This window comes from Gopherus evgoodei, chromosome 5 (assembly GCF_007399415.2).
Source record: "Gopherus evgoodei ecotype Sinaloan lineage chromosome 5, rGopEvg1_v1.p, whole genome shotgun sequence".
Classification (NCBI taxonomy): domain Eukaryota; kingdom Metazoa; phylum Chordata; order Testudines; family Testudinidae; genus Gopherus; species Gopherus evgoodei.
Window position 1 is genome coordinate 104026941 of NC_044326.1, and position 25853 is coordinate 104052793.

Consider the following 25853-nt stretch of genomic DNA (forward strand, 5'->3'; position numbering starts at 1 on the left):
GGATCTCAGCTGTGGAGGTAGATTGTAGAACAGTTCATACATGGAGGTGAAGCCATGGAGCCTTCAAGGCCATTGTCTGCAATCCCAGTTCTGTTATAATAGCGGTAGGATTATGGTTACACAAGCACATCTGTTTGTTGTCATTAACATGTTAATAATGTTGCATCCACTCGCTTTAACTTATACGGAGTGTCTGTGTCTCATTCCTTGTTGTTAGTCATTTCAGGAGGTTGCTTTGAAATTAGCCCAAGTAATACATTACTTGCAGAGTCGTTACAAAATATTTAGAAGAGGGCCACATGTACAGAGAAAATGGGATGGGAAAAAAGATCTCTTTCTTTCATAAAAAGTTCTCTGGTATTTCCTCTATGTCATGGGGGTATAGCTCTTGCAGCATATCCCATTTAGAATTCTAGTTGGCATTTCTCAGCATTTTACAATAGAAGTTTATTGTATTAACCACTCTCCAACTCAAATCATCTGTCTAGAACATGAAAAGGGATTCAGTTCCTGAATAAATTATGCTCTCCAAACTTACTGCTCTTTCCAGACTGAAATGGACATATCTATATATTACTCTTTCCTTGTTTTCTCAGTTTGATTCTATATGTTAAGGGTGTATTATTCTAAGAACAGGGCACATGATGTGTGTGTGACTGTAGATCCAGCCTGGAAAAATCTATTTTGGTTAATAAGATGCAGGCTATAACAATTCAAAACAAAGACTTACAAAACAAAAACAGCGTGGTTTTACTGTTCACTAGCACAGACCTGGTATCAAAGGTCTAGGGAAAAGAACAAATATTCTGAGATTGTGTTTGCACCAAAAAGCTTTCTTCTCTCTCTCTTTCTCTAACACTTTACTTTGTAGGTGAGAACTGTGGAGTTACACCCAATTTTTGCTTCCAGATTTTTTTGTGATATATTTTGTACCACCCATTCATCTACATGCTAGTTATTTATATAGCACCAGTAACATATATTATCTAGATGTGGCTATCTCATGCAAGTTCCAATCTTAGTCCTTCTAGAGTCACTGGGAGTGTCAAGCTGCCTGAAGCGGCTCAGGAGCATGAGTACCAACCCCGGGACATATTGTTAAGAAGCAGGGCACAAACCCCAAACTCTGTGTGAGTTCTATACTTAGAATTCACCAAAGTATCAAGTGTGAACTTCTCAAGCACTGCAACAGCCTTAACATGGAGTCGCAGACAGTCCCCTTGGCACTTCTGTCTATCTTGCCACCCAGACAAGCTTGCTTTTGTGATAGATAGTCCCTCAATATTCAGGTTACTCCTAGTCCCAAAGGACCAGTCACTTACCCAAGTTCAATTGCACCTTAGACCCTACACACCAAAGACAGTGCTTGTGGCCAATCCTATAAATAAATTAACTAAAAAAAAAGAAAAAAGTTTTTTACAAGGTTAAAGCAAGTAAACATACAGACACAAATGAGTGGTTGCCCCATCTCAAAAAAAGATACATTGGATTTGGAAAAGGTTCAGAAAAGGGCAACAAAAATGAACGGGGTATGGAACGGCTTCCGTATGAGGAGAGATTAATAAGACTGGGACTTTTCATCTTGGAAAAGAGATGGATAAGAGGAGATACGACTGAGGTCTATAAAATCAGGACTGGTATAGAGAAAATAGATAAGGAAGGGTTGTTAATTACTCCTCATAACAGAAGAACTAGGGTCATCAAATGAAATTAATAGGCAACAGGTTTAAAACAAATAAAAGGAAGTATTTCTTCACACAATGCACAGTCAACCTGTGGAACTCCTTGCCAGAGGATGTTGTGATGGCCAAGACCATAACAGGGTTCAAAAAAAAACTAGATAAATTCATGGAGGATAGGTCCATCAAAGGCTATTAGCCAGGATGGGCAGGGATGGTGTCCCTAGCTTTTGTTTGCCAGAAGCTGGGGATGAGCAACAGAGGATGGATCACCTGATGATTACTTGTTCTGTTCATTCCCTCTGGGGCACCTGGCACTGGCCACTGTCAGAAGACAGGATATTGGGCAAGATGGATCTTTGGTCTGACCCAGTAGAGCCATTCTTATGTTCTTATGAGTTACGGTCTTAGGTTCCAAAAGGTAATAGAAGCTGCTGTAATATGCAAGCTCTATAGTCCCCCCTAGAGATAACCCAAGATAAGCAGCTGGGGATCTCTTGCTGATGCTTAGAAATTTTGCCATCCCAAACTCCAAGCAGCATAGAGATCCAGTTTCTTCCTGTCAGGGATTTTTATTTCCCTTTCCTCATGGTTTCAAATTGATGGGACAAGACCACATGTACATCTCCTTTTATTCTTTGATATTTCACAATGGTTCATTTGCCTTTAGTGGGCCTTCGTGGTGGGTGGGACCTAATACCTTCTGTAGAAAGACAGCATTTCACATCTGATGACCTGTTTGATGACTTACACAATTACAAAAAGTTTTACAGTGCCAACACTCAGTATAAACTAACAACATGAGGTACAGATGTTATCAGTGAGATTACTACATGAAGCATCCTACAAGCATTTTATAAAGTCTAAACACTAAACACATTTTTATAAACCTAATATCTATTTAACAATGCTAACACATAGATGAGCCAGACTAATTTCCAGCTATGGATTGTCAGTGTTCAGTTGAGGCCTAGGGGCCTTGGCATGAGCTGGCACCTGATCTGCCAGCATCACAGGGAGTACTATCAATGAGTTGGGGAAGGATCAAGGATCATCTTACTTCAACAAGCCCATCATGATTATGTATCAGAAGTAACAGATTAAAATTTAAGTGGCAATAAAATGTTAAGCACAAGAAAATGCCTCACCCAAAAGGCAATATATTAATTAAAACATACTTAGCATACATAGCCTCTCTTCTCCTTCCCACTCTGTTGGTATTTAACAACAGAACAGGTATACTAACCATCTCATCATATGGTCTGTCTGGACATTTCGATTTCTAGCATTCTTCTGAAAAGTTCTGAGCAATTTTGAATTAAATGTTAGATTGAAACACACCAAATTGTCATGCCTAAATGATTTCAGAGCAGCCCAATCTTATTTTAATATAAAAATAAGAAAACTTCTATCCTGAGATTACCTTGGGAGCCAACATGAAGATTAGCACCCTATTTACAACCTTTTCAGCTGTTTAATTGTGGTTATTAAAGAACCTTGGTCTAAAGGATGTAACATTACCCATTACCACTGTGACACGACATCATACAACACTGCAATCTTGTCAATTTAGAAAAGCCCATTAATGTTTTGCTTTTCCAGACTCTGAAATATGATTCCTGTACTAGCTGACAGTTCTCTTCAGAACTGCCAACGTGTAACTTGGTTTTAGTGTGATAGAAACCAAGGTTTAAAATAAAAATCCAACATCTTTTGCATACAGTTCATTAACTAACCGTCATTAGGCTAACATGGAATAGCATTTTTTAGCATCATTAAACTGCTTTATATTTTCATCCATCACAAACAGAACTGCCTTTCCCCTTATCGTTCTCTGTAAAACACAAGTGCTGAAAGAAATATTATTTAAATAATATAGGCAGCATTTATTTTATATCATATAATTCATACTTCATTAAATGCACAAACTAAACAGGAAATGGTGACCCAACAAAGATCTTATGCTAACAACTGAATAAACCTGCAATAATATAACAGGCATTTTGATATAATTTGCGCCACTTTATCCTCAGTTTGCAAAACTCTGCCTTTTTCTTGTGCACTACACGAAATTTGCACGTTACTTTTCTATAATGTATATAGTGAAAAACATTTACCCAAAGGTCAACACTTGGAGTTCTGGAATACTTTGAAAAGTTTATAAAATTGTAAAAGCCAGTATCACACATGATACTTGCATTCTTGTTAGTAGTCGCAAAGGAGACCATAGAAAGAATGGGCTTGTACACTGATCTAGGCTCTTGCCCTTACCGAAAAAGACAGACTGTGAGCGAAGTTCATGGTGTACTTGTTAAATGGATAGAGTGTTGACCCCTATCTGAAGCAGTAAATTCATTTTACAAAATCAAGTAAATTTGAATGCAGGGGAAGAACTTCATAACTATTTTATAAGTTTTATGGAAATTAGAGTGACAACAATTTATACTATTGAAAAATATTTCCTTGTGGAAAAAAGTAATGTTAGATGTTGTGTATGAAACAAACGGTTAAACAGGTATAAAGTCTAAAAGTAGATTATTTCCCTTGGGATGAATTTTTAGTTTCCAATTTTAAATTAAATGTCTCCTTGACATTCTTATGTTTTTAAAATTGGCAAAAAATCTACCTAAAACTGGGTTTGAATTAAATATTTTTAAAGCCCTTGAAGATTCCTGAAATAAATCTATTTCATGAGCTAAACAAAAAGGCACCGATTTCATATGTAAACAGTGCCATCTTCTGGTAATCCAGATGCAAAGCTAGCATAAAAATTCCTCCTAATTTATTTGCATAAATATAATTTTGAAATAGTCAGGGTCTTTGTAATGAAATTAGCCAATCGTTGTTCCATAATAATTACTAAATTCTTCAAAATTAGTAAGAAAATTATCTTATATGAAGTAAGGACTTGATCTGCTCCATTCAAGTCAGTGGGTGTTTTCCCATTGACTTTGATGGGGCTGTAGCAAGCCCCAAATCAGTTTCTTCTTCCAAGAAAGAGTCATCTGAATAAGTACAGTTTACAAAACACATGGAGTACTATTTACATTATTCAAAATGAAAAGTAAACCTTAAAAAAAATCCTACAGGTTTATACATTTTGATTTTTAATTTAAAAAACTCCACTAAAAAGAAATGGACTTAAATTTCCAGATGATTTTTTTCCAGTTTGCATCACTGAGCATTCAGGTTTTAGGGGATCTTTGTCAAGAAAAAAACTGAACTTCAAACAACCATGTCTGATTCCTCTCATGAGAGTTATTGGGAGAGGAAGAAAGAAGCCTAGGGTGTCCTAATAGCTCTCAACAATTACTTGACGTTCCCTTTTTTCCCCCTACGATTTTACAGTACTTATCTGAAGCATATAATTAATCTTTGGATATGTAAAACTGTAGGTGAAAGAGCACTGGATTAAATTAGTTATAATACTAGCCCATGGTTTACATTATTAAAGATGGCTGTAGCCAACCAAAACAGAAATAATTGTTTAAAGTATTTTGATTGTTGATATTAAGTGCCAGTGTATATCCTGTAAATCCAATACTAGATACAAAACTACAAAGGGAACCTTTTAAAAACAAACTACATCAACAAGAAAGAAACTGAAGTGAGCCAAACTGTACCAGTAATATAAGACATGTCAAGAAGTTCAGAATTTCACAAAAACTATTTTCTTGGCACTTATTTCAAGAGTAAAATGTTCTATCAATTATTTATGTAACTTGTGATGGCTGAGTACAGGACCTTCACTTGTAACACAGAAATGCCCAGACACTGGTGGACTGTCACACTTTCTGTGCTTTACTCTAGCCAAAAGTGACTTAATACTGATGCCATCTACTTCCCGAGAAACAATACATTTACTAAAAAGAAAGCCAATTTCATGCATTTTTCACATTTTATTTCTATTGCACACTGACAACTCCTGACCTATTTTAAGTATTTTCATAACACTTCAATGCACAATAGCTAAACCTGCCATGCTTAGGGTGACCATATGTCCTGTTTTGGCTGGGACAGTCTCTTTTCAGCTCTCTTCTGGTCACCCCTATTTTTTTACTAAAACGAGGCACTTGTCCCTGATTTGTTCAGGCAGCGCTGCTTTCAGAGATGTCCCCCTAGGCAGCAGCCCCCGCTCTCCAGCTGCAAGGCTGAGCGGAGAGCGGCAGCTGCTGCCTGGGAGTCAGTTCTGAAGGCAGTGCTACCCACTAGCAGCTTGATGGGAGAAATTTGCTGCTGGCAGGCAGCACTGCTTTCAAACCTGTCCCTCCGGGCAGCAGCCCCCACTCTCCAGCTGGACACTACAGGTAGTTCTTATGTCTGGGTCAAACTGGGACAGTTGTCCACTGCTTGCATCACATGATAGTGAGGAATTTACTTAAAGGATTGTGCCTCAGAGAGGTATAATCCCTTCCCAAGCAGCCTAGTGTTCTGGTAAAATGAGTGCGCTGCACACATTAGAATGGTGCACTCCTTTCTGAGTTCAGTGACCGCAGCCACTGGTTTTTGAGCAGGATGCACCAAGAGTACGGTGACAAAGTGGAGAGCTGTGGCTGCTGCCAGAGGCGAGGTTAGGTCTGAAGGCAATGATGCCTGCCAGTAGCAGCAGAGAAATTTTCTGCTAGCAGGCATCACTGCTTTCAGAGATGACCCCCTGGCCAGCAGCCCTACTTGGCTGCAAGGCAGAGCAGAAAAGTAAGGGTGACCTGGTATTCCCATCCTTACTTCTGCACTACCTCAGAGTCTGGGCCTTCCTTACTGTAAGGTTCAATATAGAATGCAATGACCAACTTGACAAAAGGCTGTATAGAAGCACAAAATCAATTGTCTCTTGTTGTCTTTCAGACTGGAACCATCAAAGAACACCCATCACTGAAAGGTGGCAGAAGAGTTTGAGAGATGGACCGTAATGCAGTACAATACATAAATCTAGCCAAGGCTGCAGAATTTGTGCTGTACCTGCCAGGTAAGACAGCATCTGTTGAACGTGTCTTTTCAATTATGAATGGTGTGTGGTCTACTGAAAAAATCGTGTCTGAATGTCTCCACCATGAAGGCTGTCTTGTCTGAGCGAGTTAACTTTTCTCTAGACTATACTGCATTATACGACAAGGTGCTGAAAGGTAAGCAAATTCTCAGAAAAATAGCATCATCAGAGAAATACAACTGGTATCAAGCAGCTTCACACCCTGAACAGCAGCAAGACAAGGAACAGTGCCAGTAACTAATGAGTTTTAAGTAAAATAAAACCATGTATAAAATATATGAAACTGCAAGTAAACTCCCCTGAGCACTCACCATCTCTTATCCAGTGTCCCATTTTCAGTTTAGGGAAATATGGTCATCTATGCTGTAGATACAGATCTGGAAGAGGCACACCTCGATGAGAGAAGAGTCAGTGGCAGAAGAAGCCAGTACTGAAACCAGAAGAACCTCTGGATGAAAGCTGTGGGACCAGAGGTGAACAGAAAACTCATGTATAGTAACAATTATTTAAATTGCTAAATATTAAAAAAAGATATTAAATGAGGGGAATAGCGAAGTTACCCAGCAGGAATGGCAGCCTACTCTGTACTCAGGAAAAGCAGCAACAAAATCTGTTTTCATCAACTACCCAAACTTGCACCCCAACACCCCACAAAGTTGCTTAGTGGAAGACTAACAGTCACACCTAAGAGAAAAAGAAGTGAGAATTTTGCCATGCCAGGAGGAACTGTCTCAGTCCAGTGAAGAAGACAAATTGGTATCTGTGACGTGGTGTATAAACTCCAGTCAGAGCAAGGAGGGATTAAAAGCGTAACCTTCAGACAGAACATCTTCAACGCCTGCCATAAATGTTGAGCTTGGAAGATATTTAGAGACTATGGTGGTGAGCAGCACTGTAAAATCTTAAGGAGACTTCAGGAGTGGAACAAGAAATAAAAGGAAGAATAGCAAGTTTTAGACTGCTGGCTGCCTCAATAGAAAGAGGATCTCTCTCTTCTAAGCCTGGAAAGAACTGGATCTAAAAGCCATGAAAACTACAGGGAAAGAAGCAGCAATAAGGCTATCCTGCCAATGAGATGACTTGCTTTTCCAGCTGGATGTACAAAGCCTGAGAGCTGCAGTTGGCCAGTAAGATGCAAGGGTTTTCTTTTCCTAGGGAAGAGAAGTTTCATTGTACAGACCACTTATCCTTGGAACCAGATCCATCTTTTCAGCTCCTGCTAAAACATTTTGGGTTGACATTGAGCTACCATGCATTATCTAAACCAAAGTAGATGGAAAAGGAAAAAAAGTTATGTTAGCCACCAAGGTCAATACTAATGAACTTTTGTTGAAATTTCAAACAGAAGAACAGATACACACACATAATTACTGTCTATAAAGAAAAGCAGCTAATCAGGAAGAAAAGGTAAGTACATCGGGAACTGGAGCAAACTCTGATGTGATGCTGAACATGTAGACATGGAACAAAAGACCACAAAAAGTTCCAGAACATTTAGAAAATGAGAAATCCTCTTCTACTAATGCCAAAAGACCTTTTAGGAATTATTTCACAGAAGTGGTGATAGATATGGTGCATGGAGACCTTTTTCCTTTCTCCCTAGAGTTGGCAACTGCCCAAGGAACATAATTGTAATATACTATTTCCAACAGAAAAAAGTAATTATGAGAAAAGCCAAGGAGGATAAAGGATATCTTATGACCTGCCGTGGATCAGCAGTTAAAGTAATCTTTGAGACAAATCAAGAAAATACAATTTAGAGCTGTATGGGATTATGATAACAGAAGGTCTAAATCAGTTCGTAAATACACCAAAATGGTCATATAAATAATAAAGTCTCAAGGCAATTGTATTGAGACAACATGAGAGGGATTTCTTCATCACCAAAATACAGTTAGTTGCCATGGGAGTCATTGGGGATGTAAAGGAGCTAAGTTTGTATGAGATGACATCTTACCCCACACTTGTGATTTTGCTTTTGCTATAGGGTGATTAAAGAATCCAAGCAGTCAGACAGCTTCAGTGACTAAAGGCAACTTACTGATTGTTGGTTTTAGGCATATAATTTGTTCCAGTTGGACCCAATGTTTTTCCGTGTTAAAGTGTACCCAATCAACTAGAGCAGAAATATGGAAAGCTTGATAACAAAAGTGTCATTTCTCCTAGTCCAACTGGTCAATACAGTGCATTTGCTTTTTCCCTTTATTCCTAAACTATACAGCCAGAGAATCCAATTAAAATATGTGGAAAGCCAGCTGGAGGGAACAGAAGCCAGGGACTATAATAGAGAAGAACATGCTGATGCCTGAGAGCTAGAAGAAAGAAAAACCACCACTGGGCCAATTTGTAACCAAACTGTATCCATTTAGCTATTACTGCACACATAAATTTACAGTCAGGCACACTTTGATATGAAGCGGGCATCAGCAGATTAAAGCATTGTTGCTGTTGTTGGGTCTAAACTTTTGGTGAACTTTGGGGAGCCAAAACACACCCAGACTGGCCGTCTCTGCATAATCCTTTCTGAACCCTTTATCGAACAAAGCACTGACCTGCAAACTACTCATGACACCCCCTTTCTCAAGTAGCCATTAGCCTTTATCTCTATGCATTTACTTGTTAAACTTGCTTTTCCTGTAAAATCTTGATTGATTATGCATGACCATTATCTTTTGTTAATCACTTTGTTTACTTCTGTGTATAAATATTGATGCTCACCCCTAATAAAGGGGCCACACTTAATCTAAAGCTTTGAGAGCTAAGGATAGTGTGAGCCCGTTGATCAACGCATTGGTGTCTGGTCTCTGACAAAATTGTGTGCCCCATACCAACTCCGCACGAACTCGGGTGCTGGAGAGGTGAGTGAGGACTTGCTTTATTACCTAACAATTTGGGGGCTCGTCCGGGATTCCTTCTGGTGCGGTACCTCTGTCCAGTGGTCAGACCACTCATATATGAATTGGCAAGGCGCCACAGGAGATTTCTCCCAGCCAATTCAATATTGAGGGGTCGTGTATTGGACAGCAGGGTAAACGCCAGTTGGAGGGCTCCTGTCAGACACCATGGGTCAAGGGACTAGCGTGCCTCTTGAGAGTCCGTTGGGGATTGTAAATAAGTTATGGAACGAAGGGAAACTCCCAGTACAGACAGGAACGTCTAGGAAGAAGTTGTACACACTATGTGTAAGGAATTGGACTGGGTATACCGCGGTATTGGCCGACCCGGAGATAAGGTGGCCTTCGTATGGCTCTTTCGAACAGGCTGCCTTAAGAGGAGTAAAGAGCCAGATCGAAAAAGACCATCCGGGACAGTTATGTTACTGGTTTTGTTGGGACACAGCAGCAGAGCTGTGGAAATCTTTAAAAATTATGGCAGTCAGGTACTCTCCCGAGAGTGAACCCCCTCCAGGTTATTTCGATGAAGGGTGTAGACCACGGCGTGTTTTGACTCGTCAGCTGGTCCCCTCTGCACCTGCCCCTATTCCTCCGCAGGGGGACTCTCTCCTTGTAGCAGAGGGGAATCTGCAGGATACCAGATTGGAATTTCTGCAGAAGGATGAGGAGGAAATGGAGGGGCAAACCTCAGGAGGAGTAGTTACTAGGCTAATGTCCAAGCAGGTACGGCAGGGTGCATGCCCCCCCCCGAGGATAGCTCAGAGGATGTCCCCGTCAAATCTCTTAAAAGTATAGTTAGAGAGATGCCTTTACAGGTGCACGATCAACCTTATATGGGCAATGATGGACGGTTACAACATGCTAATATTGTGGAATATAAAGGATGGCTAGAATGGGACTTGAAAGAGTGGGGACAGTTGTCAGGGTCTTTTGGGGAAAATCCCCGAAAGATCATAGAACTTCTAGAAAGATTGTTTTTAAGTTATAATCCTACTTATACGGATGTGGATCAGTTGTTAAGTAGAGTTTTGACCGGAGAGGAAGGTAGTAGATTGTGGATGGCAGAAAGGACATGGGGAGATAGCAATGCAGTTAATCGTACTTGGATGGATAGGCGGGATCTGGCCGCTGGCTGGAATCCCCTAGACTGGACTCAGCCAAGGCTGACTCAGCTGCGAACAGATCGAGAGCGATTGTTAGAGAGACTCAAGGAAATGGCTCGCCGCTCGCCTAATCAGGCTAAGTTCATGCATATTCGGCAGGAATCTGATGAGCCGCCCAGAAAGTTCTGGTCGAGGCTATTGGAGGGGGCCCGAATGTTCACTCAGATGGATCCTGAGAGAGAAGCAGACCACCCTACTCTTATTTCATTTTTTGTGAATCAGTCGGTGCCCCCTGTAAGGGATTACTTCTTAAAGTTTCGCCCTGGTTGGGGAGGTGAGTCAGTCACTTCAGTGTTGGACGTAGCTGATTTTGCCTGGGAGAAAGAAAGGGAAAGTAGTAAAAAGAAAGAGAAAAAGGAAGAATATAAGCTGATGGCTTTAGCTTTTCACGGCGGTGTTCGAGGCAAAGGCCGTGGCCGTGGCAGGGGATTCCAGGGTGCTCGGGGAAGAGGGTCCTGGCGACCCCAGCCATCAGGAAATTGTTTTCAGTGCGGACAGCCTGGTCACTTTAAACGTGAATGCCCCTGGGGACGCCCAGAGGGTCTGGTTGCATCCGCAGATGCATACACAAGTGAGGAATACACCCCTGCACCACCAGCTCAGCCCATTCCCCAGGCCTGGATCAACTACGGGAAACAGCAGCAGCCGCAGCAAACTCAGCCTCCTCAATGACGGTACCCCGGGGGCGAAGGCAAACAATGTGATGGTCTTATTTCCTTAATGTCTTTAGCCGGCTCCTTTCTCACTTTCTCCCCTCCCAGCAAAGAGCCTCGTTTAACCCTTTCAGTCCAGGGACTGCCTGTCTCTTTCCTCATTGATACTGGGGCTACTTTCTCTCTTTTAAATCATGCCCCCTCTCCTTGGCTATCCTCTGAGGTTAAAACTGCGACTGGGGTGGAGGGCAACCCACAGTCTCTGGAACTCACTTTGCCTTTGAATGTTGTTTATGCTGATAAATGTTTTCCTCACCGTTTTCTTTTTTCCCCAGCTTGTCCGATCCCTTTGATGGGCCGGGATTTACTCTGTAAGCTTGAGGCTACTTTAACCTGCACTCCTGAAGGGGTAGGATTATTGATGACAGTGTTAGGAGATTCGGCCCCTACTCAGGGTAATTGGGAAAAACCCCCCTCTCTCTCCCCTGACCTCACTGACTTGCCTTCAACCCTCTGGGGAATTTCTGACACTGATGTTGGCCTGCTCCTTTCGGCAGAGCCCGTAAGGATTCAGGTAAAGCCTTCCTTAACCCCCCCGTCAGTCCCTCAATACCCCCTGTCGCTGGAAGCCCGGGAGGGCATCCGGCCCATTATCGAGGGATTCATTGCACAAAAGCTAGTCCGCCCTCAGCGCACTCCCTGTAACACCCCTATACTGCCTGTCAAAAAGCCTCCTAAAAAGGACGGAGACCCTGTTCATTGGCGCTTTGTACAGGATCTACGAGTTGTTAATCAGTATGTGGTCCCTCTTCATGCAGTAGTTCCTGACCCAGCTACTATCATCAGCCAAATCCCCTGGGATGCTGAGTGGTTCACTGTTATTGACTTAAAATCAGCTTTTTTCAGCATTCCTGTGCACCCAGACTCTCAGTATCTCTTTGGTTTCACCTGGGAGGGACAAAGTTATGTCTGGCAACGACTTCCTCAAGGCTACAGAGACAGCCCCACGATTTTCAGCCAGTGCCTCCGCCACGACTTGGAAGGTTTCACCAGTCCGCAGGGATCCACATTGGTCCTATACATAGATGACATCCTATTAGGTAATCGCAAAGAAGCTGCCCTCCGCATCGATGGTAAGGCACTTTTATTATACCTACACACCAGAGGCCACAAGGTAGACCCTAAAAAGATTCAGTGGGTCTCACAGAAGGTCCGATATCTGGGCTGCCTGTTAACCCCAGAGGGAAGACAGATGGACCCAGCCCGCATAAAGACTATTCAAAACTGCCCTCTACCAAACACCAAGAAACAACTTCGAGGTTTCTTAGGATTAATTGGCTTCTGTCGCCCCTGGTTGCCATCCTGCGGGGAGTTAAGCAAACCGCTCCACCGACTCACTGCTAACCTTGCTCCTGATCCTTTGCAGTGGTCCCCGGACACTATTCAAGCCTTTCAGTTACTCAAGGACAGTGTGGCCTCCTCCATGTCTCTCCGCCCCCCCAATTACAGCAAACCCTTTCACCTTTTTGTCCACGAGAGGGGCGGAATTGCTAGTGGTGTCCTTACCCAGCTGAGCGGGCCCCACCATTTCCCGCTTGCTTTATACTCTCAGCAAATCGACCCTGTCGCTCAGGGAACCCCATCCTGCACCCGGACTCTGGCAGCAGCTGCCCTGCTGATCACAAAGGCAAAGAGCCTAACCCTGGGTCATTTTACCACGGTTTGGACCTCTCATGCCTTGTCAGCCCTTCTGCGTAGGGGCACAACCCAAGTCTTTTCGGCCCATCGTCAGCAACAGCTAGAGGCCGAACTCTTAGAAAAGACTAACCTAATTTTTAAAAGGTGTGGACCCCTTAATCCAGCTACCTTGCTTCCTGACCTGCCAGTCCTCCAGGATCAGCACGACTGTGTGGAAGTAGTTTCCAGCATCTTACAGATAAGGGACAACCTGTTTAACGTGCCACTGGACAATCCCGATTGCATCCTCTTCTCGGACGGAAGCTCCTTCTATGTTGATGGCAAGCGTTTCACAGGTTATGCTGTCACCTCTGAATGGGACATTCAAGAGGCCGCCTCACTGCCAGGCAACTGGGGAGCGCAAGCCGCTGAACTCTATGCCCTGGCCCGAGCTTGCCAGTTGGCCGCTGGTAAGACCGTTACCATTTTTACTGATAGCAAATATGCTTTTGGAGTTGTGCATTGTCATATCCACCTCTGGAAGTTTCGAGGTTTCCAGACAGCTGCCGGTAAACCCATTCAGCACCTCCCCCTCATCCACAAGCTTTTGAACGCCCTCCAAAAACCCTCTGTCCTGGCTCTAGTTCACTGCCGGGCCCATACTAAAGATAGTAGCCCCGTTACCCGTGGGAATGCCCTGGCTGTCGCCTCCGCCAAGAAGGCTGCCACCTTACCTTTAGCCATGCCCACATTGGCTATTGCAACCTCCTCCTTTACTCCACCGCACCCCGTACCAGTACCCGCTGCTGAACTACAATCGTGGGAAAGCCTCGGGGCCACTCTGGTCAAAGGGACCTGGCTTATGCCAGATGGCCGAGCCTGCCTCCCTCGCTCCACATACCCCGTGGCAGTTCGCTGGCACCATGATAAAGGGGGTCACTACGGCACGCACGCCCTCGTGGACACTATCGCTCGCTTTTGGTATGCTCCAGGCATTCAACCCTATTGCCTATCAATAGTGAAAGCACGCAGCACATGTCAGCGTAATGGACCTGCTCCGCCTCTTAACAAAATTAAGGGTGGAAGACCTCCGCCTGCTGCTCCATTTCAACATCTTCAAATTGATTTTGCAGATATGCCAAAGGCTTTTGGGAAAAAGCACCTCTTTGTTTTGGTTTGCCCTCTGACTTCCTGGGTCAAAGCTTTTCCTACTGCTAATTGTACTGCTGCCACAGTGGCAAAGATTCTCCTTAGAGACATTGTACCCCGTTTTGGCATCCCTCTTGTGCTCGACTCAGATCGCGGACCTCACTTTACTGGTCATGTCCTTGGCCGTTTAGAACAAGGACTGGGCATTTCACACTCCTTTCATACACCCTACCACCCCCAGTCTAGCGGGAAAGTTGAGCGTATGAATAGGGAACTTAAGTTTACATTGGCTAAATACTGTCAGGAAACAGGATTAAAGTGGCCTCAGGTACTTCCCTTGGTCCTGTTTCACCTTCGTACTCGCCCAACCCGCGCATTGGAATTATCCCCCTTTGAACTGCTCTATGGACACCCCCCTTTCAAAGGCGGGGCGCTACCACGTGCTGATGTTTCACTATTGGGAGGGGATCATATGACCGCGTGTCAGTTTCTCTCCCTACAGGCTCGCCTCCGTACCCTTTGGAAAGCCTCGCAGTTTTCCCAGACCGTGCCGCTGGAGGAACAAATCCACCCGTTCCAACCAGGGGACTTCGTCTGGGCCAAAAAGTTCGTTCGTGACGACACCCTCCAGCCAAGGTTTACTGGACCCCACCAGGTTCTTTTGACAACCCAGACTGCAGTGTTCCTGGAAGGACGCAAATCTTGGATCCACCACTCCCACGTCAAGCCAGCCGTAGTGGACCACAGTGACGGACCAGCAGCTCTTGTCACCACTGAGGACACTGCCTTCGACCAGTGGACCAGCTTACCTCTCTCAGACATTAGACTTAAATTGACTCGAAAAAAATGAGAGGACCCTTTATTCTGACAACTGTATGGTTTTTTTTATGCTTTTTTAGTTTATTTTCTGCTTATGAAGATAATGCTTTTATTAGATATTCCCACGAGGTTAAAACTCATATTTTAGAAAATAGAAGTGATTGCTGGGTATGTACTCAATTTCCAGTAAATGCAGCACAGGGACTCCCCTTCACACCCATTCCCCTAACCACTGCTAATATAACTTGGATGCCACCGACTAGAATAAAAGATCCAGTCCAACCCAATCTTACATGGGACAAAACAGGAGTGCCAATTAACAAATATCTCAGGGTAACCAATCAAACAGGATCACTGTGTTTTGTTAAAGAAAAAGGGTCAACTTTTGTGGGAACAAGTAAATGCAACATATATTTTAATGGCACCGCCTTTAGTAAAAATCTTGGCTTCAAGCCTTGCGCATCCCACTTATCCCATATGTGGATCCCTCACCCCGATCCAACCTTTTCAACTTTTTCATGGAGGGGCAGGTTTTCAGAGTCAGTTTTTAAAAAGCCCTGCTCAGATCTCGAGGGTGTCCAACTAATTGTTAAAGGATACACAATTGCCTTCTACAACTGCTCAAGCAGTACTACACTGCCCTTTGAGGACAACACTACCAAATTGTGCCTCTGCAGTTCACACAACGACCCCTCTGCGTTACCAGGGGAACAGTGGTACAACGGGTGGTGGGTTACCTCCTACTTTGAAAAATGGAATACCCAAAACGCATTATATGGAACATACTGGGTGTGCGGGCCCAAGGCTTATTATTTTCTCTCCCCTAATTGTGCAGGGTCATGTTATTTGGCATGGCTAGCACCGCCTTCTCGCATCTCCCTCACTCCCCCTCATTTTCCCCACGTTCGTAACATCCGTGAAACTGACAGAGCTATTAATCTCCGTGATGGTTTGTCCTGGCAGCGGTGGGCTGGTCACACTAGCTTGAAGGGTGCTATCATCCGTCTACAGGGACTATTAGAATCTTTAACCAATGAAACTGCAACCCTATTTGAAAATCAGGCCGGGGAAATGTCCCAGCTGCGCCAGTTAGCTTTGCAAAACAGAATGGCTTTAGATATGATGTTAGCAGCCCAGGGAGGAACTTGCGCCCTCATAAATTAAAAATGCTGTGTTTTTGTAAATGACACCTACTCTGACACTTTTCAACGTACCAAACACCTAAGGGAAATGGCTAAAAACTACTCCTCTGGCCAGCCACCTTATGATTGGTGGGGAGCCTTATGGAATTGGCTGCCCGGACTTGGGTGGGTTAAAAACCTCTTGGTGGGTGTTGTTGGGGCCATAGTAGTCCTTATAATACTGTGTTGCTGTATTCAGTGTGTCCCCTCCCTCATAAACTCATGTAAGTCAGTTTATTCTTTTCCCACTTCAGCTAAAAGCCTTACTCTCTTCGAATTGGCCCAGGCTGATATTGCCAAGCGGCCCTTGAGATCTTAAAATAGGGTGTAGCTTTTTGATTAATAGTTATCTCAAAGCTACAAATGGAGGAATGTTGGGTCTAAACTTTTGGTGAACTTTGGGGAGCCAAAACACACCCAGACTGGCCGTCTCTGCATAATCCTTTCTGAACCCTTTATCGAACAAAGCACTGACCTGCAAACTACTCATGACACCCCCTTTCTCAAGTAGCCATTAGCCTTTATCTCTATGCATTTACTTGTTAAACTTGCTTTTCCTGTAAAATCTTGATTGATTATGCATGACCATTATCTTTTGTTAATCACTTTGTTTACTTCTGTGTATAAATATTGATGCTCACCCCTAATAAAGGGGCCACACTTAATCTAAAGCTTTGAGAGCTAAGGATAGTTTGAGCCCGTTGATCAACGCATTGGTGTCTGGTCTCTGACAAAATTGTGTGCCCCATACCAACTCCGCACGAACTCAGGTGCTGGAGAGGTGAGTGAGGACTTGCTTTATTACCTAACACTGTTACCTTTTGTTTCAGTAGCCAAACTGGCAGACCTGACAGGCACCAGCAATCAGGTGAATCAGCAGTGGAGAAAGCATGCACTGTGGAGACATTCCATCCAAACTGCCACAGTAGTGGGTATAACAGGTCCTGGCTGCCCCTGGAACTGGGGTACTACTGAGCCCTCTGACCCACCAGCCTGGGCTCCCTCTCACACTGCGCTGCTGTGACAAGCTACAGACTCGCTCCCAGTCCTACACTTCCACCAGCACTCACACAGATAGGGACACACACAGCTGCAGTTACATGCTGGCTCTCTGATCAGCCACTGCATGTGAACCAACAATAGAGAGGCTACAGCCAAAATAACCACCAGCTTCCCAGCCTAGGACACCAGAGTTGTACCATCCTGCCCTGGTCCAAATCCCAACCAGTATGAATTTATCATCCAGTTTGCCTCCCCTTCAATGTGGGGAGGAATATGCAACAGCCTTTGCCCTTTGAGCTATGATTCCCAAGCACTTCACTCCAAACTCACTGGGCTTCATCCTCCCTGATTGAACTACCTCATTATCTGTAGCTTGCCTGCATATATACCTGCCCCTGGAAATTTCCACTACATGCATCTGATGAAGTGGGTATTCACTCACGAAAGCTCATGCTCCAAAACATCTGTTAGTCTATAAGGTGGCACAGGACTCTTTGCTGCTTTTACAGATCCAGACTAACACAGCTACCCCTCTGATACATGGTTTAGATTAAAACTTAAAATAAATTTATTGACTACAAAAGATAGATTTTACGTGACAGCAAACAAAGCAAAGCAGATTACCTAGCAAATAAATACAAACTATACCTAAGATACTAGAAAGACAGGATATGAACTAGCAAATCCTCACCCTAACTGATTATACAAGCAGCCTGCAGATTCTTAACGGAGAAGCTGTAGTGGCTTTACAGCTTGGAATCCCCAGGTGTGTCACATACACACTAGAAATTCTTTTAGCCTGGGTTCAGCACTTCCCCCAGTTCAGGCTTTGTTTCTCAGGTGTTTCCAGGTGTCTTCTTGTGTGAGGAGTGAAGAACAACAGATGATGTCACTTGCTGCCTTATATAGCTTTAGCATATAGCAGCAACCCTTTATTTCAAAATTTGGTTCCCAGACCGGTTTGCGGACATCCCAAGATGGAGTCCAGTCCAGAGAAATATGGGCTGGTCACATGCCCTTCAGTATATCAAACGGGCCATTGCTTGTAGGCTGGCCAAAATACCCACAGGAAGGTCAAGCTATTCCACAGTCCATTGTCTTTGCTGATGGGCCATCAGCCCTGTCTGGCTTCTTCACTGTGTACTTAGTTGAAAGGCTGTGTTTTCCAGAGTAAGGCATTTGAAAGACAGATTCCCTAGTCAACATTCATAACTTCAGATATGAGGAATGGAAATGTATTTCAACAGGACTGGAAACATGTTCCTTAATTTTCCTGTCATTTTAAGGGCTGTGCTTTTACTTCTCATGAATAGAAACAAATTCTGAGTCTTGCAGATAAAAAAGGAGATGACCTGGATGTATTCTAGCTATACTGAAAACAGGGATGTAAAATGTTAACCTAAGGACTTCCCCCTCTCCCGCTCCAGAATATTAAAATACTTCAGCCACGTGCCCAACTAGGGCTTGCAGTCCCACTGCTGGGCCCTGGTGGGGGTGGCGTTGCAACACACCAGACTGCACTTTATCAGCCATTTCAACTCTCTCCCCATGGAGCAGTGGCCCCAGCCCTCGGGATCACACATTTGGCAGCAGCTCCCCCTCCCCCCAGCTGATGCAGCTGCAGACTCTCTTCCCACCTTGCTTGCAGATAACGTTTGCTTTTAGAAACACGGGGATTCCAGGGATGGAGACCTCCACCCCCTTTGCAGTCACTCGCAGCCCTTCCCCCCCGTGCATGCGCGGGGACTCCTAATCAGCGCAGTCCCAGCGCGTTTGCAATTTCAAACCTCCCCGCCAACCTCCGTGGCTCGACGCCAGGCGACGCAGTCTCGCGCACAGCACGCCGCAGGCGCGGAGGAAGGCACAGGTCAGCGCGTTCGGAGGAGCCGCCCCCGAAATAGATAGAACGTGCAGCTCCCCAATCCCTGCCAGGCAACGCTGACAACTCGGGCTGACCCGCCGAAGCAGAAAAAGTTACTGCGTCTGCGCAAGAAGGGAGGTTCCGGGGGAGAAGGCGCGTGCTGGAACTGTTATTGTCAGCGGGCAACGCGCATGCGTCAGCGGGACCGCTAAAGAGACTAGGGTCGGCGAGAGCCTATGAGGTGCTTTTGTGGCGGTGGTGCAGGAGGCGGCGCCTGATTTGAACGGGCCGGCGGCGGGGTCGGGGACTGCGGGCGCCGCCTGCCTGCGCCATGGCCAAGCAGCAGAGCCGGGAGCAGGGCATCACCCTGCGGGGCAGCGCCGAGATCGTAGCTGAGTTCTTCTGTGAGTGAGCGGGGCGGGGCGGGGCGGGGCTGCCCCCGTGCCCTGGGGGTGATGGACCCCGCCCGAGGGTCCCTGCAGCGCACCGGGCTGCGCGCTGCCCCCGTGCCCTGGGGGTGATGGACCCCGCCCGAGGGTCCCTGCAGCGCACCGGGCTGCGCGCTGCCCCCGTGCCCTGAGGGTGATGGACCCCGCCCGAGGGTCCCTGCAGCGCACCGGGCTGCGCGCTGCCCCCGTGCCCTGGGGGTGATGGACCCCGCCCGAGGGTCCCTGCAGCGCACCGGGCTGCGCGCTGCCCCCGTGCCCTGGGGGTGATGGACCCCGCCCGAGGGTCCCTGCAGCGCACCGGGCTGCGCGCTGCCCCCGTGCCCTGGGGGTGATGGACCCCGCCCGAGGGTCCCTGCAGCGCACAGGGCTGCGCGCTGCCCCCGTGCCCTGGGGGTGATGGACCCCGCCCGAGGGTCCCTGCAGCGCACCGGGCTGCGCGCTGCCCCCGTGCCCTGGGGGTGATGGACCCCGCCCGAGGGTCCCTGCAGCGCACCGGGCTGCGCGCTGCCCCCGTGCCCCGGGGGTGATGGACCCCGCCCGAGGGTCCCTGCAGCGCACCGGGCTGCGCGCTGCCCCCGTGCCCCGGGGGTGATGGACCCCGCCCGAGGGTCCCTGCAGCGCACCGGGCTGCGCGCTGCCCCCGTGCCCTGGGGGTGATGGACCCCGCCCGAGGGTCCCTGCAGCGCACAGGGCTGCGCGCTGCCCCCGTGCCCTGGGGGTGATGGACCCCGCCCGAGGGTCCCTGCAGCGCACCGGGCTGCGCGCTGCCCCCGTGCCCTGGGGGTGATGGACCCCGCCCGAGGGTCCCTGCAGCGCACCGGGCTGCGCGCTTCCCCGGGGAGGGAGCCCGAGGCAATGCGGTGACCCGGACATCGCTCGGGGAGTCCCGGGAGCTGCGTCTCCGCCTAGCTACTCGCGGCTGCGGAGTTTTGTTCCCTTCCCATCCCGGTAATGAGGCGGAGGGAAGGGATCGCAGAGTGCCTGGCTGCACGTGGGGGTGCCGGCTGGGAGAGTCCAGTGACCAGGCCACTCTACCTGCCTTTCAGCTTATGGCATCAACAGCATTTTATATCAGCGTGGGATCTATCCCTCGGAGACCTTCACACGTGTGCAGAAATACGGGCTCACTCTGCTGGTAACTACAGACCCTGAACTTAAAAACTACCTGAACAACGTGGTAGAACAGCTAAAAGGTACCGCAGCTCAAATGCACCTAGATGGTAGCTCACACTATTTTATGAACTTTGAACTCCCATGTATTCATCACCTAGCATAATTCTTTAGAATCATGACGTGTTTTTAGAGTGTGCCTTGCATATAAACTGATGTTTCACGTTGTGACAACACAGGCTATCTGTTTTATTTATATTTATCTATTCTATTTATTTCTATTAGGGAGAGCCTTAGTCTAGCAAACACTTATACATTCTGACCAGTCTTCTCTGAGGCAGAGCAATGTATTCAATCTCTTCACCATTCAGAGCTCAAAAGTGAATTTTTTAATTGCTAGGAGGTTACATTAGTCTTAACATGTCTGTTCAGTGTGCCCATTTACATAGCCAATTTCTCTCTACCATATTGTTTTTATATTTCTGGATTAGCTATTAGTATTGGAGAGAATGTACACCTTGGAGCTTGTCACTAATTTAGTATGCGATGCAGTCTTCAATTTGACTATATTAACTGCTTTTCCATAAACAGTGATATTACTAGTGTAGACAGTAAATGTAGCATTAATGAAGACTCTCTCTCTCTCTACATTATCTGTATCTTCTGACTTTGAGGAAGTTATTTTTCTCTTGCTTCTTTCAGACTGGTTATACAAGTGTTTAGTGCAGCGGCTGGTGGTGGTAATCTCTAGTATTGAAAGCAGTGATGTTCTTGAAAGGTGGCAGTTTGACATTGAATGCGACAAGACTGCAAAGGATGAGAGGTAATGTAGTCAAAATTACACAGTTATAAACCCTTCCTGTTGACTACTGCTAGTAGTTGATTAGGTGCAAGTATTAAAGGCCTTTGTTTTGTATTTATGAACTGCCACACAAAAATAATCTGGGTCAATCATTTAAAAAAAAACAAATTCAGGTATAGAAGGAACCTGAGCTGGTGTGTTTTATCTTTGACAGCATTTTGTAGCTTTTAGTCTACTAGTGTGCTTCACTCTAAATCAAATGGGGGGGGAAAAATTGATCTCAGATGAATATGCAACTCTCATTTACTTTAAAAGGAGCTGCATAGAAAAGGTAAAATTTTCCCTTGGTACATGTGTGGTTTTTGGTTTTTTCCACCACTGTTCTAATTCTTGATTTCTCATATTAAGAAGCAGTTGTTTTGGTAACAGTATTACTCCATGAACTCCAGATCACAGGGAAATCAAGACAGAGATTGGTATCCTTAAGCATTGAGGGGCTTCGTGGGAGAACAATGAACTGAAATTTTAAACAAACAGTCATTTTTGGTTATGTTTTCCAAACCTTGATCATCCATCTTGTATTTTACCATATAATAATTGAGACTTACATTTCTTGAGTGAGGGATAATTCCCTTTATTGTATAGGAAGAACAATAACCGCATCTAAGTAATGAAGAGAGGTAGATTTGGAGAAACTTCTCATCATAACAAAAACTTCATTTTCCTTCCTATATTGACAACTACTACTTCTCTTGCAGTGTACCAAGAGAGAAATCTCAGAAAGCTATCCAGGAGGAAATTCGATCTGTTATCAGACAAATAACAGCCACAGTAACATTTCTGCCTTTATTGGAAACATCCTGTGAGTATTCCAAACCTTTGTGTCTAATGAAACACTACAAACTTTGTGTAGAAGACAATACCTTAATCCTGAGCTGAAATTTCAATCAGAATGAGACTACCTCCTTTCTAATTATGAGCAGTATACTGCTTATGTAGATTTAAATGACATTCTACTTCATAATGAAGGATTTAAGTATGACACCTGACCTAATGTCTATTCTGCAATTATGTAACATTCTATGTGCGAGTTGTCTGCTTTTGTAAAGAGGTACAGTTAAACGTGAATACTGGAAGTCTAAAACTATATGCTATTCCTGATTTGGAATCTAACTTCAATTGAGAAGCATTTATTTAAATGTGCTAATAGTTCTAAACATGTTCTCTTTCTCCCACTTAAGTATTTGTACAGCTATTCCTGGTTAAGTGACCCTCTTCAAAAAAGAGATGAACTCTGCTACTGAATTAAAATTATTCAACTTTGAGTTTAGGCATACATATTTGGCAAAAAAAAAAAAAGTTTGTATACTATGTATAAGCAGAAATGTTCTCCAATAAATTACTGTAGAATAACAAATTACTAGTTTATTTGAGCATAGCTGCGAACTAACTTTTATAAAGTCATTGCTCAAGTGGATATTTAAGCCCTGGTACTGCAAACATACAAGTAACTTTTGTACAACATGTCCTGGTTATACTATAGAACTACTGAACTGCATAAATGAAGTAAAAACTGAAAGGTAAGCACTTACTTGCAAGTGTGTTTTTAGATGATCTTTTAGGAGGCTAAACAAGATTGAAAATATGTTTCAAACTTAAAGCTCAGTGTTTTTAACTTAGCCTCGCATACACACCATGTATAGCCATGTGTAGCATATATGTGAGCTGGTTTTTGTGGGGGCTTTTGGTCAATGGTTTGGAATCAGGTTATGCATTTGCACAATCTGAAAGATATGCATAACTATTGACAACTCTCTTTTGCCTGCAGGTGCCTTTGACTTACTTATTTACACAGACAAAGATTTGGCAGTGCCAGAAAAATGGGAAGAGTCAGGACCACAGTTTATTGCAAACTCTGAAGAGGTCCGTCTTCGTTCCTTCACTACCACCATTCACAAAGTAAATAGCATGGTGGCCTACAGAAGGGATTCTTTTCCCTGACGGAATGAATAATGTGGTCAGTGTCCATAAACTGCCTTCTTGTAAAGCTGACACTATGAACTGTAGTTTCATCCTGAACAGAATTTTGTGTGGGTGGCTTTTTTTTCTGTATCTTTTACTGGAGTTTGGATCAAAATAATAGCAAAAAAAGCAGTTCCCTTGTTTCACATCACACTATGCTGCCCTGAGTCCTTGTTGATCTATTGTTGTCACTCTGAGACACAAAGGATTTACTTAGGAAAATATGGCAGTATGCCAAATCCATTCTAGATTGGAGCACCAAGAGCAATATGAAACCCCTCTAAAACCTGGCTTAGAAAGGCTGCCTAGAGATATTTACAATTGCCCTGGAATACTCTTTAAATGGCAATTGTTACCTAATCTTCAATATGATCTCATAATGAATACATATGAGGTGCACACTATAACATACTTCTAAAAATATACTGTTACGCTGAAAAAAAATGGTTCTGACAAATCAAGGTTGTTCTTGATCGCAATTTAGGTGGATAGTGATGTTAATGAAGATGATCCTGGGATTAATCCACTACTGAAGTCTCCTCTGTTCCTCCCACCTCTCTGTTCCAGGGCAGAAATTATAAAATCAGTCCTTTCCACTGTGTAATGAAAGGTCTGCATATAATGAATGATTTGTTCTCTGACCTATAAAAGATTTTGGGTATCATTTTACTCTGTAGTTAACGTTTTCTTGTTAATATGTCTTATTTTGTATTCATGTTTTATAGAATAAAGCTCTAAAACCTTTAATGAAAACTTACATTTGTGCAGTATCTGTGAATTACACGTTTCATGCTTCTTGGACAATGTCCTTAAGTTTTTGTGCAAGTCAAATACTATTCCCTCAGAAAGGCTTATCACTATCACAGCTTCCGTTATTTGTTTCACCTGGTCTAAGTTTTGTAACTGAAGATTGCAGAAGTGCGACTTTATTCTATAGGCTTATAGGATTTGTGCACAGGATAAGAAAAAATGATTGTTTAATGGTACTTGGTGTATAGATTCCCCTGCTCGGTGTAGGTTTTTATATAAAAGAATATCGAGTGAGGGTACTTAAAGGCAAAAGTAGTACCTGAAACTGCGTCTGTTTCAACTCAACAATATTCCTTTTAAGTAGACTTAGAAAATGACAAAGTTGCATGAACAATTCTAAAGCTGCACACCTTACACCTATACAAATTTCTAAACAGTTAAGATCATATGTAACTTTCTTCAACTGAGCATATTACAATCTTAAAAACACTCAAACATACTTTGGGGGGTAGAGTGCTAATTTCAAGTCAATCTGATCTAATAACTTCAGAGGAAGGCTAAATAGCTCTTCTGATTGAAGAGCACTTCATACTTCCAGTCATTTTGGCAATAAGGCCCTTTTGAAGAAAAGATCTCGCTGTTAAAAACTTAGATTTAACTCTTCATTTTTAAAAAAAGCCAGAACTTTAGCTAAAGAGGTTTCAGTCCAGAAAGTGAAATGAAAAGTGAGTGTAAATGATAAAATTTAGAATGGAAAAACTTATGCAGTCATTCTTGATTACCTGTTTGCAGAAAAATAAGGTTTTGTTTTGTTTAAATAAGCTGTGTATTGCCAAAATACATTTTATGGGCAGAGCTACCAGCTCTGCCTATAAGTTGCCTGACTCTTATAATAAGATGCTGTCCTTAGTCCAGGGGTTCTTGCAACAATTTTTTTGGTGGCCTGTGATGGGGTGGATTGGCCCTGCACTGGCACTGGGGGGGTTAACCCTTCCCTCCTAGCAGAGGAAGCCCCACCCCTAAGGCTCTGCTCCAACCGATATAAAAGCCTGAAGAGCTGCGGGCTGGCTGCCAAGGAGGAAGGATGCTTGGAAGAGGCTTCAGCCCAGGAGCCGCTACAGCTCTTGCCTACAAGAGCTGAAGGTCTAGAAACCTGGACCAGAGGCTTGCGGCTATCAGAACCCCAGGGAATGTCTGGTGCTGGGGAATCTGGAGACCTTGATGCCATATGAACTACTGCTGTTTGAGAACTGGTAGGAAGTGACCCAGGGAATGGTTCCTCCCATGGTTACGAGGTCAGTGTGTTTCAGTTGGATTCCCCACTGACCCTATGGTGGACTGTTCTGCCACTGCCAGGGCCTGGTGTGCCTGGGCCCCCTTACTAGAGGCCACTGCTCCCCTGTGGCAGCCCCAGTTACCTGACCCCCATTTTGCCTTCAAAAGGGGGCAGCACGGACCCCAGCCACTAGGCTGCACTCTCCCACTCAGGGAGGGGGAGTTAGATGGACTCTGGCCATCGGACTGCACTGCTCTAGGGACACACTGCAAACTCCAGCTGCTAGGCTGCATTATCCCACTTGGGGAGAGGCAATATACAGACCTTGGCCATTAGGCCACACTGTGCTGACTACTTGGGGGGGGGGGGCCTAAAAACA

The 25853-nt window shown here is 44.6% G+C and overlaps 1 protein-coding gene and 1 long non-coding RNA gene across 4 annotated transcripts in view; one reads left to right on the forward strand and one right to left on the reverse strand.

Annotated features, from left to right (window-relative positions):
- Window positions 1–19072, reverse strand: part of LOC115652376 — a 32267-nt gene extending 13195 nt beyond the window's left edge. For 2 of the 3 annotated variants that reach the window (XR_004000622.1, XR_004000624.1), the window contains exon 1: window positions 19004–19072. This is a non-coding gene — a long non-coding RNA (uncharacterized LOC115652376). Of the gene's footprint in view, window positions 1–17895; window positions 18154–19003 lie in introns of those variants that run through there. The other variant, XR_004000623.1, reaches the window with a different exon arrangement.
- Window positions 19020–24201, forward strand: MAD2L1 (mitotic arrest deficient 2 like 1). The gene is made up of 5 exons (XM_030564319.1): window positions 19020–19469; window positions 20561–20707; window positions 21327–21447; window positions 22185–22288; window positions 23255–24201. Exons 1-5 carry the CDS (start codon window positions 19397–19399, stop codon window positions 23425–23427), a joined length of 618 nt encoding a protein of 205 aa, XP_030420179.1. The 5' UTR covers window positions 19020–19396; the 3' UTR covers window positions 23428–24201.
- Window positions 24202–25853: the final 1652 nt, after the last annotated feature.

Bases quoted from the DNA above. Each gene is read 5' to 3' on its own strand.
- MAD2L1 (XM_030564319.1), top strand. From the start codon at position 19,397: ATGGCCAAGCAGCAGAGCCGGGAGCAGGGCATCACCCTGCGGGGCAGC. The intron at 21,448-22,184 runs GTAATGTAGTCA...CTTCTCTTGCAG, and splicing joins AAGACTGCAAAGGATGAGAG to TGTACCAAGAGAGAAATCTC. The intron at 22,289-23,254 runs GTGAGTATTCCA...TTTTGCCTGCAG, and splicing joins GCCTTTATTGGAAACATCCT to GTGCCTTTGACTTACTTATT.